Genomic DNA, 16625 nt, shown 5'->3' with positions numbered 1-16625 from the left:
TTAACCCTCTTTTTCAACAGGAAAATACAATTTCCCCCACACCACTCACTTATCCCATCACAACAACCTCTTGCCTGAAAGACTACGGAAGGAAAATAATAAATATGACACAGTTTTAAGGATTTAGCATTTTATTGAGGAGTAACAATTTACAAATCGTCTACTTAAATCTTATCGGCTGAGGCCTACATCCCTGAATACATTTTTATGGTGACAGTATCTTTCTAAAAATAATTTCACTACATACAGGACTTTGTCATCTTGTCTAAAAACTCAAGGTAGCTTTTTAAAGAAGCAACAACGCAAGATGTTTGTTTGTGTGTGTGTGTGTGTGTGTGTGTGTGTGTGTGTGTGTGTGTGTGTGTGTGTGTGTGTGTGTGTGTGTGTGTGTGTGTGCGCATCATTTATCATTTATTAGCAAGATGTTGTGAAGGGTTCAGTGTTCTTCAACAAATTGGAGGTGGTCTTTAGCCTTCAGATTTCAGTCGAGAGAAAGAGAGAGAGAAGGAGACAGAGACAGATATGACTGGATGTAGCAATAACATTGATTAATACAAATGCCTTATTGAAAAGTGATAAGTACTAGTTTATGCAGTTTTGTTTGGACTTGGAACAGATTTTGTGCCTGAATTGAAATAGAGAAAGCTAAGAAACAATTCAAATTTTTTTTTGTGCTGAAAAATAACTTACATGTTGGTGATGCTCTCTAGCCTGTTCGTGAGGACCTCCTGGACAAAGAGACAGGAGAGACAAGAAATGATGGTTCAACTCTGAACAAATATTAAGCAGTTTGATTTCTACTGCGTCATTAAATGGCCTGACAGTATAAGATATGCTTTCAGATCAGTGCTGTCCAATTACTAAGCAGCACAGAACAGGAAAGTTATTTATTTCTTTATATTTATCTATATAATGAAGTGATTACCCAATAATAGGTCATCATTATTATTGCGCTATTCGTGCAGTATTAGAATAGATCTATTGAACATCTATTCTCACTACTTCCTCTGTTATGCCAACAACACTGCTGTGTATAGAACCTCATTGCAAAATGTGTCTTGCATGCACAAAGCCCCCTGTGTGTAGTGTGTCGGTAAAGACTGTCTAGTGAGGCTATGAAGCCCTCCAAAGTTCTTAGAACAAGATAATCTAAATACCACTTGAAGACATATAACTTCATTATTTTGAGGAAGCATGGAAAGAATCAGGCACCGAAAGCTACCACATCAACAAATATGACTGTACTGAGCTTCATCAATCAATCAGACATTATTTGTATAGCACTTTTCATACATAAAAAAATGCAGCTCAAAGTGCTTCACACAATTCCCCCCACCGCCCCTTGTCCCTGTCCTACCCCATCATCTACCCATCCACACCATGAGCCAAAACTCTTCGATCAAATGAAGACACTGAAAAAGAACATCGCAAGAACTGTACTGAGGAAACGCTATCAAATTGAGGAAACACCAGTGGCAGGATAATAACCTAAAACTAAGAAGATAGGATAATATCGGAGAAATGATACTGCTATGAAAATTAATAATCTCATAAAAGCACATACTCACAAGATGTATCGGTTTGAGCAGGAAATGCAAGCCAAGCACAAATGCTTCTGGTTAGACATAGAAATAAACTAGGCAACACTCAGAACTGAGTCAGAACTGTATTTGCTGTGTTAACAATGGAATAGTAAATACCCATATTTGCTTACAATATCTTTGCCATTTTACCCACAGCTGTGCACAAACTACAGGCTATGAACGTCTTTTTAAGAAACATGAAGTTATATCCAGTGACGGTTCTACATGGAATTGTGCCCCGGGCGAGGCCCCTCCATAACATTTGAATAACACACTTAAGAGAATTAATGCACACAATTCTGCACAATACAGTATAAGTTACAACATAAAAGTGGCAAAAATACATACAATCAGATACAGAAAAAAGTTAACAATAGCAGAGATACAATAATATAAAATATTAAGAATAATATACAAATAAGAGCAGAGATACAATAATATAAAATATTTTGAATAATATACAAATTCAATATAGAATAAATAAAAACACACTAAAGAAAATCTAAATATTACACTATTGCACGAAGAACAGAAAATTTAAACTAAAACTTAACCTTTCTGGTAGCCTGACGTTGTCAGACTTACAATTCTAGTCAGAACTTCCCGACCTAAAATGTTGTGGGCGGGGCTAAGTTCGTCTGGCATCCAGGCTACCTTTCTGGCCTTCCTTGATGCAAAATCATCATAATGTCATCATATGAAATCTGCTCCCCTATTGAGTGATTGATACTGATGAGGGCAAGGCCAGTCAGCCGTTCCTGAGACATGGTTGACCTAAGGTACGTCTTGATCAACTTCAGTTTTGAAAAGCTCCTCTCTGCTTGAGCCACAGTGACTGGCACAATACGTGCAATCCTGAGAGCAGTCCAAAAGTTGGGGTAGATCTCCGATAGATCCTTATCATGCATAAAAGTGATAAGCTCAAGGAGGCTCATGGTTTTTGATGGCAGGTCAGGGAAGTTCAAAAATGTTGTTTTGTTTCTAAGAGTCTTCTTAATTTGTAGATTTCAGACATAAATTACACACTGGTCTCTCCTCATGTCCTACCACATTGATTGTGAACCGAGGAACAAGACAGGCTCCATCGTACTTTCTTTTCAACTTGGTTTTTAAACACCGTCTCTTGTTTGTCCCTGACCTGCTGCTTCACGTGAACGAGCTCTGATCTCACTATGTGTGTCTCTGAGAGAGTGAGCGGGGCGGGGGGCGGAGCCCCGAGGCCTGTGTGTGTGTGTGTGCCGTCCGTTCTCGTAAAATAAGACACGCACAACACTGTTCAGGGAGCCACTGCAGAGGGGCTGAAGAGCCGCCCACGGCTACAGAGCCTCGGGTTGCCAACCTCTTGCTACGGCGAAAGAGCGATTTTTTTTACTGCTCTGCCGTTAAAGAGATGCGGACATTAAAACATTGGTTCGGCTATAATAATAGTTTATGCCTGGGGCGCGCCACAAAGTTTGAGAATCACTGCTCTATACAGTGGATCCCCAGTTCCCCCTCTTGTCCGCTCAATTTGGGAGACCTAGAGGTGAACTGTCCCCCTTCCCCCTCCCCTTCCCCCTTCTCACACAACATCAGGCAGGGGCGCCTTCAGTTGCAGGGGGGGCCAATTTGCCAATTCACCACACAGTGATATGATAGATAATAGAAAACCGCTTCGTGCCGCCCCCCACGTGTCATGAAAATGTACCGCCCCTAGTTATATCGGTATTGGCCATGCAAAACAGGTAGTTAGCGGGCGAAAAAATCTGCTGTTGGTGGAAGATCAACTCCCCCAACTCCTAACTTACAAAGTTATTATGAACTTAGAGGCAAAGAGACAACTTATAGTGGTAGGACAAAATGAGGTGTTTTCAAAATTAAAAGTCCAAATAGTCGTTTGGTCTGTCTCACCTTTGAAGAATCTGGCGTGGAGTTGGAGGTGCTGGAGGATGGACATGGTTGGGCAGCATTTAACTAAAGAAGAGAGACGAAATAGCAAAGGGAAATGCATAATGGGCAGTATAAATAAAATACATTAAATTTATGTGCAAATGTTCCTTTAAAAACTGTCTTTGTATTAGTTTCCATCAAGTGACATTTTACCACCTATTAATAAGCTTGGCAAAACACTGATACAGCTGATCAGAATAATTTTTTCACAGTAGTGTATCGATAGTCCCCACTTCACACCAGAAGGAGAATGTGATTCCTGCTATACCAGAGGCTGTAGTTTAAGGATGGCATTTCTAGAACCCAAGGTGAATGAAGAGAGTGAATTTCCTTTTAAAGTTGGTTGGCATTAAAAACAGGATCACCATGTTGAGCCAAATATCAGTCATCATCGTCCATCACCCCAACACTATTCACGCACATTCAAATTAACCAGCCTTTAAATGTCACTGCACTTGTCTTACCTGTGGATTGCTCATTTCCAGTTTAGTTTCCAATAATAGGACTCTGCTCATCAGATTTTCCCAGCTGGTGCTACTTATGGTGAGGAATTCTTCTCCCGTCTGGAATAGAGAATGGTAAATAAAGAAAGTGGCGTTTATAAAAGTAAGTGTGCAATATCATGTTTTATTAATTGTCTTAGCTTTCTGTATGATAAAAGATAAAAGAAATAAAATTGGGAAGAAATTAAAGATTGAGAGAAAAAGAGATTCTCTTATCAACCTTGTCTCTCTTTCTCCCTCTCTCAAGTTCCTCCAGGCGTTTCTCCAGGACCTTGAGCCTGTCTAGTCCAGACAGAGTATTTTTTTGCTGAGTTTCCATTGCTAAGAGCCGTCTATCCACTTCAGACAACTAAAAAACAGAAAAGACCAATGTTTTCTCATGACATTTTTGAAGGCTAGGTAGCAATCACAAAAAACAAAAACCCACATTAAGAGAATGAAAAAAATTAAAGGCAGCAGGCAAAAAGCTTAACTCCTAGTTAAAACAATCATACAAATATTATATTGTGTAATATGACCCTGTGTTCCCAAAAAGAGCGCATTGTGGACAAAGTAGGGGAAATTCAAGATAAAGGGTTATATATATAAATGTGTATATATTATATATATATATATACACACACACATATATATATGTTTGCATTTAGTTTGAATAATTAAAATATTATATGATATATATGTAAAAGAATGCCTTTACGTGCAACATGATATCCTTGTCATCTTTCCCTTCCGCCAGCTCTGGGATTCCATTTTCCGGAGAAGTGATGGCGTAGACTTCATTATGCTTAGAGGTGGAGGTTACTTTATTGGAGGAGTTTGTGGGAAAAGTGGAAGGATTTTCTATTAGAGTCATACCAAATGACCTGGACACCTGAAACACAAACAAACACAATGTCATATTAATGTTTGTATGTATTATTTGATTGCTGTATGTATTATTTGATTGCTATAATTTTACCAATTCATGTTTTCAATTGTTCACCTATCAACAGCACTTTGCTTTACGATAAGGCAGTTTTGTATCTGCGAATACACAAGGGTTCACTAAGTTACGCATGAGGTAAATACTTCTGCCTTGTTCTCTCAAGGACTGTTTGGGGTCCCTAGACTCCACTTGAGATATCCTCAAATTGGAGGTGTCCCAGGACTGACTGTGTGTCTCCATCTAGCAAAGACCACTGCCTTCAACCTCAGAAGACCCTGATGCAAACAAAGCAGCCTTCGCAACTCCATCAGGGATAACAAGAGAGACTAGAGGGACAAATTGAAATCTAACTACCACAGCTCTGACTCAAGTCACATATGGTCTGGATTACGCTGCTTCACAGAATACAAAGGGAAGACCAGGGACATAGTTCAGCCCACTGCATTACACCCAGACCAACTCAACACCTTCTACGCCCGGTTAAACATAAACAACTGAGTGGACGGACGGGCTGCCAGATTGACCCTAAAAACTGCAGAAGATGGTCCTATACAAATGTTAAATGGTTTGTATTTATATAGCGCTTTTCCAGTCTTGATGACCACTCAAAGCGCTTTACAGAACACTTTTACATTCATCCATTCACACACACATTCATACAGTGTATCGATTAGCAGCACTTTGTTATTCTATGAGGGGCCATTCGGGGGTTCAGCATCTTGCCCAAGGACACTTCGGTATGCAGATTGGTCAGACTGGGGAGCGAACTGCCGACCTTCAGGCTGAAGGACGATCGCTCTACCACTCAGTCACAGCCTACAAGGGTCAACCCCCGCAAAGCTCTCAGACCAGATGTTAACCCAGGTCGCGCTCTTAGGGTGTTTGCTGAATAACTGGCAGAGGTGTTCACCGACATATTCAACCGCTTCCTTAGTCAGTCCGGGATCCCCATCTCTATAAGTCATCCATCATCGTGCCAGTCCCCGAGAAAGCAGTGGGCTCCTATAAAAAATGTCTACTACAGTTGTCAGGAAACGACTGTAAAAATACACATCTTCCCTGCCCTCTTCTGAAACCTTGGACCCTCTTTAGCAATGGTCAGCAACCCTTTTAAGCCCAAGGTCACTTTTTAATTCCAAACTTAATCCGAGATCTACCACCTTGAAAACCAACATTAGGGTCGCAGGGTCAACTTTTTTATTTTTGCAATTTCTTTAAAAGGATCAATTTACGAGCATAAATATACACAAAAAAAGGGACTTATGCAACTATTCTATTAGCATCTATTCAATGCATAATTTTCACATTAATATCAATTCATATTTACAACATCTGTTCAATGCACAACATTGAGCTTCTCCGTTTCACAAAGGGTTCTGCAGAGGAGCTGCTACTGCAGCACAATGTTTTCTGCATAGGCATTGAGGTGTTTGTTAGAGAGGTGGAGGTGACATACAATTCTATGGGACAGCAGTGATATCATTATTAAAGGAATTACACTGATACACTGCTGCTGCTGGGGATAATAAAGTGAGTGAGAGTGAATATGAAAGAAAGAACTGAGCCTGAAATAACAAATCAAAAAATCTAATTCAAAGGTGGAGGCAAAAAAAGTTATCATCAGAATTTACATTGAGGGTAAAGTTTTAAAGAATTGTATATTTTTTAATGATAAAGAAGATATTTTAAATGATAAGAGGCTTTACACAGAAAGGTAAATATTATACATTGTTAATCATACCACACAACGACCTGTCGGCTAATAAGCCGTGTAGTGAGTACTTGTGTTTGTACTAGGATGGTCCGTTCTGTTGGTCCGCCTCTGTAATACTGGACTCCATTCATCAGAAAGATCAAAGATCTGTAGAGTCTATATCAGCTGATTAGTCATCATCATGGGACAAACAAATCTGTGTGATTGTGATCTTTGTGAAACACTTGTTTCCTCCTCAGCCTTCCGTCCATCTGTATTTATATATTTAGAGCAATAGAAAAGATTACTTCACATTTAAGTGGATCCTAACCTCCACTCTGGGATACTATTTGGAAATAGAAGGTTGTAAGTGAATAGTTTCTCTTTGTTTTTTGTGAGTTATCTCCAGTGCGCCCCTGGTCTGCGGAACAACTGCAGCCAGTGGGTCCAGAGTGGGGATTGACAGTGGAGAATGGCTATAACGACCACTGAATCGCGATAGACAGGTCGGCAACCACTGCCCTATAGTTTGTCAACAGACCTAACAGGTCCAAGAAAGATGCCGTTCCTTTGGCGACCCACACAGCGTAACCGACATAGCGCTTACCTACTTATTTCATTTGTTGAAATACTTTAAACATTAACACACCTTTCCATTATGTTAATAACTGTTTCTTCCAATCAATGTTGTAAATATTGTGATTTTGTTGGTGTGTTTAACTACATGCGGTATCTATTGCATTTGTGTCCATCCTGGCAGAGTGTTTTTTTGGTAGATTTTCCTCACTCTTGTTGAGGGTTGAGGACAGCGGATGTTGCACCTTATTAAGCCCTTTGAGACAAATGTGATTTGTGAATATGGGCTATACAGATGCAATTTGAATGATTGGATAATAGTGCTCTTTCTACTTAGCTTTTTTAAGTTTGATTTAATTATTGCTGTACTGCTTAGCTGATCTGTTGCTTCTCGTCCAACACTTTCCTTTGTACTGTTGGCCCTGGGTATCCATTTTTAGGATCTACAGAGTAAAGATATGTTCCATATTACTATGTGACCTTGAGGCATCTTCAGTAGAGGTGTGAACATTTCTGGATTCTTAGCTGCATTACAATGCAGACCAGGACAACACTGCATCAATGCAGTGACAGGACAAAATCAATTCATGTTTTCTGCTACACTCATTGTTTTAGTGGTTTTCTAATGCTTCAGTATTATAACCACCGCCGCTTCAGGATCAGGACAGATGCACATTTAAGGTCCGGTTATCCTGTACTGTGTCGGAGTCTGGTTCCTCCTCACTCCCTCGCTGACACGCGCTCACTTTGCACTTTAACAATAAACACCTTTTACTTGATGTAACGTGACACACACAACCAGGACATCGAGGTTTAAGTGATTACAACAATCCCAATAGTATAGTAATTAATACTTACACTGCCTACATCAGTCAGCGTTGGATGGGCCTCTCCTCTATGATCCTTATGTGAGCCTGGACCTCTGCCTCTGGGCTTTAACATACAAACACATAGAATTAGAAGCAGACTATTCCTTGCTTGTTTGTCAGCAAGACAAGGGTGCAGCCCCTACCCGAATATTCAGCTCGCCTGGATCCCTGCAGTGTCGCCCATTTCTATGTGTGGCTGAGTTAGCCTCGTTCCGGTCCTGTTTTAACAACAATGCACTGAGCTTGTGTTGGTTTCAGTTTATTAAGATTAATTGATAAATGCATACAGAAACATCTTTTTTCCCCCTTTTAACTTAATCTATTTCAAATGTTGTACTTCTGCGGACATCGTTGAACTATAAACACCAAGTACTTCATGCTTGCTGCGTTCTTTCTGCTGTTTTTTACACTTTCAACCATGACTGGAGATCCTGTGTGGAGCCATAGCCCTATTGTTTACAGTAGGGGTCAGCTGTTGGCACTCTACAACACGGCGGTGCTGCCTGAGGAGTGACCCAATGTCCCCCGCCAGCTGAGGAGAAGGCCGGGGAACTGTGCGGGGGCCACGCATCGTGCAAGGAGGATATGCTACAGACCTGTCCTCCCGTTCATCTTCATGAGGAATGGAAGGTCCCTTATGATGATGGACAGATTCCAGCTGATCCATTGGACAGGACAGTGGAGAGCAGTAGGAGGAAAGGAGGACAGCTGGCAGTGTTTGTAAATGATAGATGGTGAAACTCTGGGAACATCCCTATTAAAGAACAGCCCTGCTGTAGGGACAGATAACACACTACCTAACTCAGGGATCTCCCATGTTATCGCCATAGCTGCAAATGTACCCCCTCTGCTAACGCTGATGCAGCCTGTGATGTCCTCAACTCTGTGGTGAGCAGGCTGCAGACACAGCTCTCACCTCTGAGGACTTCAATATTGCCTCTCGTTCCTCCACTCTGCCCACTGTCTGACTTTTTTTTAAATTCAACTGTGAGGGTAGAACCCTGCTAAGGCCATGGGGAGGACATTGACAGCCTCACACACTGTATCACGGACTATATCAACTTCTGTGTGGATTAGCCTCCGGTTTCTAGTCCTGACCAGCTCTTTGTTGTTGTAGCAGGGGCTAAAGTAAAGCGATACAGAACAGAACTAGTCTGTACCACTAAATGCTTTAGTGCCGTACGCAGTACAGGGAAGAGTTCCTCTTCTGCTCCTTGCACATTGGAACAATTCATGTAAGAACCATTGTTACTAAAAAGATTTGACAAGGAAATGTTTGAAAGACCCATTGTTTGTCACCAAACACGAGGTAATTGTCAGTCATATTGTTTTACGATAAAATGGTAGGTTGGAAGAAGAGGTAGAACCGGTACAGGTTAGGCAATCAAGAGACACAACATATACAGATATTAATGCAAAGGAAAATGAACCACTTAAAAGATACTGTACCTTTTTCAGTTGGTTATGTTTCTCTAGTATCAAGTTAATGACGTCACAGATGACAGAGATTTTCCTTTGAGAGAAACCCCACTGGAGGAACTGCTGCTTGGTTAGTATGGGCTTATATTGGAATACATCTCTTAGTACCTAAACACACAAAACATACAATCTCAAATGAACAGACCACTAAAGGCTAGCAGATCAGTCATTGTTAATGTTAACAATCATTTTGCACATTTCTATGTAAATAGTAATATATAATAGTAATATAATAAAAGATTAATTGAGGAAGATTGCGAATGTGGAATGAGTGCAGTATATTGCAACATAGCAGAGACCACTCTTAAAGCATAAATAATGTTGTTTTTTAACCTGAAGAAATAATGGTTTTAAACCAATATTCACACTCCTTAAAAGCATTTGTTAAGGAGTGTGAATAGGATCAGTTTTGTTTGTTGGCATAGATTCAGTGAGTGAGTATTCTCAGCTAAAGCTACATAATTTGAGTCTTTTTGAAACTACTTCTCAGTAGATGGACTTTTTTTTTTCAAGTTTGTACATGAAAGCACTGTTGAGTCTGTTTAAAAAGGCTGAAGTTGCTAAATTGTTATGTAAGTTGTATTACCTTGTGTCCTCAAAAGGCACTTTTGGGGTTTTAATTAAAATACAGCCAATTGAGGTTAAAGGGGATTTTTCCCTCTCTAGCATTGCCATCTGCTGGTCGTTTTGGTTTATCATTAAACTTGTCTTTTTTTGTTTAGGCATACTGTGATCTTCTGTACTATCTTAGGTTCATACTGCACCATCTTTTTATTAAATAAATTTGAGTAGTTGAAAATGTTCCTTTGGGTTGCGGCTTGTCATTAAGGGGTGATCGTGTGTCCCGAAGCCAGACCAGTTGAGAACCACTGCACTAGAGGATAGGGCAATGCCATCCAGAGTTGCTGTGTAAATAGATTATGCATCACTGCTCTTGATATGTGTATGGATGCTGTGAGTAGCAGCTGCTTCCATAAAAAAACTTTAAAAAAAAGATATGCTGCATCGGGATAATGAAGTTCCCAAACAGCAGACAGAGTCCTTTCTGCTTTAAGAGTGAAGTACACCTTGTGTACCTCGGGTGCAAATTCTATATTGTGTTGCTTTAATCCACTTGCGAAACACAGTGCTCAAACATGTGTGTATATGTTGTTATACCTTGTAAAGCTTGTCCGTGAATCGGAGGTCCGTTTTGCCAGTGAGCTCCAGTCCAGTTGACAATAGTTGCTCAGCAAGAGGTGGAGAGAAGGATGTCAGGGTAAAGCTCACTATTGGAAGAAACGCTGAGGGATCTCCTTTTGACAGACTGGTGGAGAAACAAATAATGCCATTAATTAGATTAATAATAATAATTAGATGAAAGCCTGCAAAGAAGACTGTTTGAGAAGTAGTCGTCCCGTTTGCTCAAAGCTCCAACATGCTTTTTCTTCAGATGCATATTACAGTGATGTTTTCTTTGAAGGCTTAAATGTTATCCATCCCAACTTTTGTAATTATTGTTACTTCCCTGGTTCAACGAGGAGAGAAAATAATGAAACAAAGACACAACATTTTCTGATCTTTTTGTTTCACCTCAGTTCCAAAAAACCACCTGCAGGAAGATGTATAATTGGCAGGTTATACAGACATGAATGCAGCCCAGTGCAGCTTTTCTGCTGGGGTCATAATTGAATGGAAGCAAGCAAGATAAGCTTCCTGCTTAGGGCAACCCATGACGTCCTTCCATCACCCAAAAACCTACAACAGTGGCTGAACGAAGACCCATCCTGCCCAATCTGCTCAACTCCAGCTATCCTCAGGCACACCCTCACTGGTTGTAAAATAAGTCTCTCCAAAACTAGGCCTACGCGGATACACAACTAGGTGGCTGCTCACAGTCAAAGCATGGACTCACCCAGAAGCCGCTCTATACAGACCCAGAAACTGTTATTATATTGTGATGGAACTTTTCTATTTTAACCAGTTGAGTGGTGGAACGGTCGTCCTCCAACCAGAAGGTCGCAGTTTGATCCAAGTCTTCCTCATCTGCTTGCCCGAAGTGCTGCTAATAGATGCACTGTATGAATGTGTGTGTGAATGGATGAATGGCAAACTGTGGTCATCAAGATTAGAAAAGCTCTATATAATTATAAAATATTTAACATTTAATCAATTATCAAAAGTAGTTATTTGTTGCCGCCCTTATTTATAACATTACTTGTCTGGTATTAATGACCACTCGAAATTGCTTTACAGTACAGTTTAGCCATCCATGCATTTCACACACACATTCATACAGTACATCTCTGTGTCATGAATCATTGCTGATGTACCATTACTTGACTGAAGTGGCTTCAAATTGCTTACAAATTAGTTTAACAGCAGTTAGGGATGAGTGGATGGTCACGCACATGCAATGTAGTAATGCATTATTATTTTTTTGTAAAACTACATTATATCTTGATGGTTATGAATTTCCACAAACAGAGGCAGTGGTCATTCTTTATTTCTACTCATTCTGAGTCTTTGATGCTCTAAATTGTGTCTGCTGCTATTGTGCATTTGCCAGACGTTGTCTATGTCTGTCCCGTTATAGGTTCAGCTACTACGATCATATCCTGCCTGACATAGAATTACAGAGACGGCAAATATCATGATTATTGTTTCTGGTGTAAAACAAAAATGTGAACTCTCTAAACGTACACTGAAATGTCTACAGAGGGTCTCATTACTTCTGCTTATTTGTCTAACGACTTTATTAACTTTATGCTAGGCTAGATCAGCTGCCTGAGTGAACTCTTCTTTAAACACACTTTTATCGGACAGCCTTTCCTGGTTTTACCTGAGTCTTAACTTTCTTTATAACTTTTACTGAGCATCTTATACAGCACTTGTATTTATACACTAATGTATTTTATCTGTTGCTTCCAAACCTTTTGTTTTATGACCTGCCTTCTGAAAAGTGCTCTACAAATTAAGATTATTATATTATTACAGTTGAAAAATAAATTCGTGGTGACTTTTAACAAGAAACAGCTGAGTAGAGAAGTGGCATTACAGTGAGTTTAATGGCTTACCCATTGTAGTCCACATATCCTGGATACCTTATCACCCGAAGGAGACTTTCCAGTTTATGAAGACAACCTTGGACATCTCCAGTAGACAGCATCTTTAACTTGGATCTGTAATAGAGGCAGCTGCCTCAACAACCGCTTGTTTCACAGAAATATTAACACACAATACGCGTTGTCTCTGACATCGATTATTTTCGTGGCTCCTTTTCTTTCTGCCGGGTGATCAACGGCAACGAGTCGGATTGGCTGGTGAGTTCTTCTTCTGCTGTTGCTACTTCCTCGTCTTTGTAGTTGAGAGCGTTTAGACTGCCCCCCAAAGGATGAAACCTATCAGTATACACTGTTGCGTGCGTGTGTGCGTGTGTGTGTGTGTGTGTACGTGCGTATGCGTCTTAGATATCTACACAAATAATAGTTAATGCAAAGCTTAAATTGATCAGAAAAGGATTCCCCATCACTTTATATAACATAAGTGACGTCATGAAAAAGTCACAGTTAAGTCAGAACAAGACGTCAACACAGCTCAAGAAAATGACATTTTCCAGGTCTCTCTTTGTCCTACTATTTACTTTTGACTTAAAGACATGACTTTATAAGGATAAGAAAAAATGTATGATCATATGCTAGAGGAATTGCTTAATCAGGACATCACTATGAAGTCAGAAAATGACCTTATAGACAATAGTAATGCATAGACAATTGCAACCAATAAGATTAGAAAGTCGATGTCCAGTTTATTTTGAATTATCAATCATTTGTCATCATATGGCATAAATTCTGTCATGATGACGTCATTGTAAAGTAGGATTACAATATAAAAAAGTAAATATGCCTGTTTGGAGTATACAGTATATAGAGTTTGCAGGTTATGCTGGTCCTTCAAATACTTGTCATTACCTTTGCCAGTTGATCGCTGTCATATTGGCTATGGGCAGTTGTAACTGTTAAGCAGAAAATACAGAAAACAATAACATCTGACAATTGTTAAAACAAGTCATTCATTTTCTACAGTTAAGCTAAACATCCCAGACATACTGAGAGAATGACACAGCAGCTTACAAAGGTTTGTCATATTCCCTCAGATGAGAATCGGAGAAGACAATTGTATATGAGGGGTTTGAAGACCCTTGCCCTCCTCAAAGACTCTCTAACAATCCGCACAGAGCTCCACGGGATCCTTGAAGAACAGTGATGTCCCGTTTCAAAGGAATCGATTGTGGGCCGTGCCTTTATACTACTTGATTTATTATCTCCAACTTGGCGAACTCCGGAGCAGGTTAGCAGTTCAGCATTACTAACCCTGGTGATAAGCCACAGGATGAGGTGCGCCATTATGAGGTGCGCAGCAGGATGATGTGCGTCGCAGTGTGATGTGCGCCGCAGGATGACGTGCACTGCAGGCGGCAGGATGATGTGCCCTGCACAATGATGTGCGGTGATGATGATATGCGCCGCAGGATGATGTGCGCCGCAGGACCGCACAATGATGTGCGCCGCAGGATGAAGTGCGCCACAAAATGTTGTGAGCTGTGCACCGCACGATGAGGTGCCTGCAGGATGATGTGTGCCACAGGGTGATGTGCAGGGTGATGTGTGCTGCAGGATGAGGTGCGCCGCAGGATGAGGTGCGCCACAGGATGATGGGCGCTGCAGGATAATATGTGGTGATGATGTGCCCCGCACAATGATGTGCGGTGATGATGATATGCGCTGCAGGATGATGTGCGCCACAGGACCACCCGATAATGTGCGCAGCAGGATGATGTGCGCCACAAGATGATGTGCGCTGTGCGCCATGCGCCTCAGGACGAGGTACGCCCGCAGGATGATGTGCGCCACAGGGTGATGTGCCCGGCAGGGTGATGTGCGCTGCAGGATGATGTGCAGTGATGATGATTATGCGATGCATGATGATGTGGGCCCAGGATGATGTGCGCTGCAGGATGATGTTTGGTGATGATGTGCGCCGCAAGATGATGTGCGCTGCACACCGCAGGATGATGTGCGCCTAACGATGATATGCGGTGATGATGATATGTCCACAGGATAATGTGCGTGCGCCGCACATGATGTGCACCGCATATGCGCCACAAGATGCTGTGCGCAGCAAGATGTTGTGTGCAGCAAGATGTTGTGAGCTGCCCTAGGATGTGCGCCAGGATGAGGTGCAGCTGCACGATGATGTGCGCCAGGATGAGGTGTGCAGCATGATGATGTGCGCTGCAAGATGATGTGCGCTGCACCTCAATGTAAGCCGTAAGACGAAGTGCACAGCATGAGGAAGTGCGCTGCAGGAGGATGTGCGCTAATGTGCGCCCCATGATGATGTGCGCTGATGATTATATTCGCTGCATGATGATGTGCGCCCAGGATGATGTGCGCAGCAGGATGATGTGCAGTGATGATGTGCGCCGCAGGATGATGTGCGTGCAAGCCGCAGGATGCTGTACACCTCAAGATGATGTGCGGTGATGATCGTATGCGCCATAGGATGATGTGCGTGCGCCGCACATGATGTGCACCGCAGGAGCGCATGTGCGCTGCAGGATGATGTGCGTGGCAAGATGATGTGCGCAGCAGGATGTTGTGGACTGCACTATGATGTGTGCCAGGATGAGGTGCGGCTGCACGATGATGTGCGCAAGGATGAGGTGCGCTGCAGGATGATGGGCGGCGCATGTGCGCCCCAGGATGATGTGCGCCGCAGGATGATGTGCACCGCAAGATGATGTGCGCCGCAGCACGATGTAAACCGTAGGAGGAAGTGCGCTGCAGGAGGAAGTGCGCCGCAGGATGATGTGCGCCGCAGGATGATGTGCCGTGATGATGTGCGCCACAAGATGATGTGCGTGGGCTGCACATGATGTGCGCCTCACGATGATGTGTGGTGATGATGATATGCGCCACAGGATGATGTGCGTGGGCTGCACATGATGTGCACCGCAGGAGCGCATGTGTGCCGCAGGATGATGTGCACCAAGATGATGTGCTCCAGACAATGATGTGCGCTGCAAGATGATGTGCGCCACATGATCATGTGTGGTGATGATGATATGTGCCACAGGATGATGTGTGCTGCACGATGATGTGCGATGATGATATGCTCCACAGGATGAGGTGCGCCACAGAATGAGGTGCGCCACAGGATGAGGTGCTCCGCGCCGCAGCGTGATGTGCTCCACAGGGTGATGTGCGCCATAGGATGAGGTGCGCCGCACCATAAGCTGCGCCACAGGATGATGTGCGCCGTAGGATGATGTGCACCGCACATTATTTGCACAGAAGGATCGCACGATGCTAGATGTTGTGCTCCGTACAATGATGTGCGCTGCAGGATGAAGTGCGCCGCAGGATGATGTGCATCGCAGGATGATGTGCGCCTCAGGATGATGTGCACATCACAGTGGGGCGGCATTGCTGTATCTTTCTATACTTTTGTGAAATATCAAATGTGATTATAATGCCATTCATGACTGCAAATAGACAATATGAAGAGGAGCTTTTGTTTGTAATATCACGTTGAGGAGGGGGACGGACAGCTGGATTTTTCTTTGTTGTAAAAAAATGTATGGTATTTTTTTTTTTTTTACTTGCTTTTTTTCTTATCTGCCTGTGTTTTGTATAGTTATGTTGGGTTTGCAAACTGCCATAAACAAAAGCAGCAGCAGCAGCAGAAGAAGACGAAGAAGAAGTGGTCATACAGGTCTGACACAGGCACATGTGACAATGTTAACAGCAGGAAACAGTGTAGCATGTAGTTTTAGTCTGTCCACAATACCATCGACAGAGACAGCACACTTAAAAAGTCACTCCAAAGAAACAGTTTAACAATAAGGCTAAGATAAATATTACAGAGGGACTCAGATGATGCAGGATATACAGGTCGATATTCAGGTTTCTAAAAAACACAGGACTCTGTAACAGAATTTAAGTAAATATCCATTCTGACTTATACGCCTTTCCAGATGATGGCGGTAATGCACCGATGAGTTGTTTCCCAACCGCCAATAAACAT

The 16625-nt window shown here is 42.1% G+C and overlaps 1 protein-coding gene across 2 annotated transcripts; it reads right to left on the bottom strand.

Moving 5' to 3' along the window:
* Positions 1-113: 113 nt before the first annotated feature.
* On the bottom strand, positions 114-12830 carry cep44 (centrosomal protein 44). 2 transcript variants are annotated; one of them, XM_062387322.1, is made up of 11 exons: positions 12614-12830; positions 10716-10863; positions 9528-9665; positions 8222-8296; positions 8068-8142; positions 4713-4886; positions 4236-4364; positions 3977-4075; positions 3474-3536; positions 691-728; positions 114-472 (listed from the first exon to the last, which is right to left on the bottom strand). In XM_062387322.1, the coding sequence occupies exons 1-11, from the start codon at positions 12703-12705 to the stop codon at positions 415-417; spliced, it is 1089 nt and encodes a 362-aa protein (XP_062243306.1). In that variant the 5' UTR covers positions 12706-12830; the 3' UTR covers positions 114-414. The 2 variants fall into 2 exon arrangements, with proteins under 2 accessions (XP_062243306.1, XP_062243307.1); XM_062387323.1 differs by lacking the exon at positions 8222-8296.
* Positions 12831-16625: the final 3795 nt, after the last annotated feature.

Source organism: Platichthys flesus, chromosome 5 (genome assembly GCF_949316205.1).
Source record: "Platichthys flesus chromosome 5, fPlaFle2.1, whole genome shotgun sequence".
Classification (NCBI taxonomy): Eukaryota; Metazoa; Chordata; class Actinopteri; order Pleuronectiformes; family Pleuronectidae; genus Platichthys; species Platichthys flesus.
Note: the sequence above shows the minus strand (reverse complement) of the source record. Positions and strands in the feature narration are given on the sequence as shown.

Coding starts and splice junctions, on each gene's coding strand:
- cep44 (XM_062387322.1), bottom strand. CDS start 12,705: ATGCTGTCTACTGGAGATGTCCAAGGTTGTCTTCATAAACTGGAAAGT. Junction 8,297..9,527: donor AACATAACCAACTGAAAAAG/GTACAGTATCTT, acceptor TTGTTAAAACAG/GACCGGAACGAGGCTAACTC. Junction 4,076..4,235: donor GAGGGAGAAAGAGAGACAAG/GTTGATAAGAGA, acceptor TCTCTATTCCAG/ACGGGAGAAGAATTCCTCAC.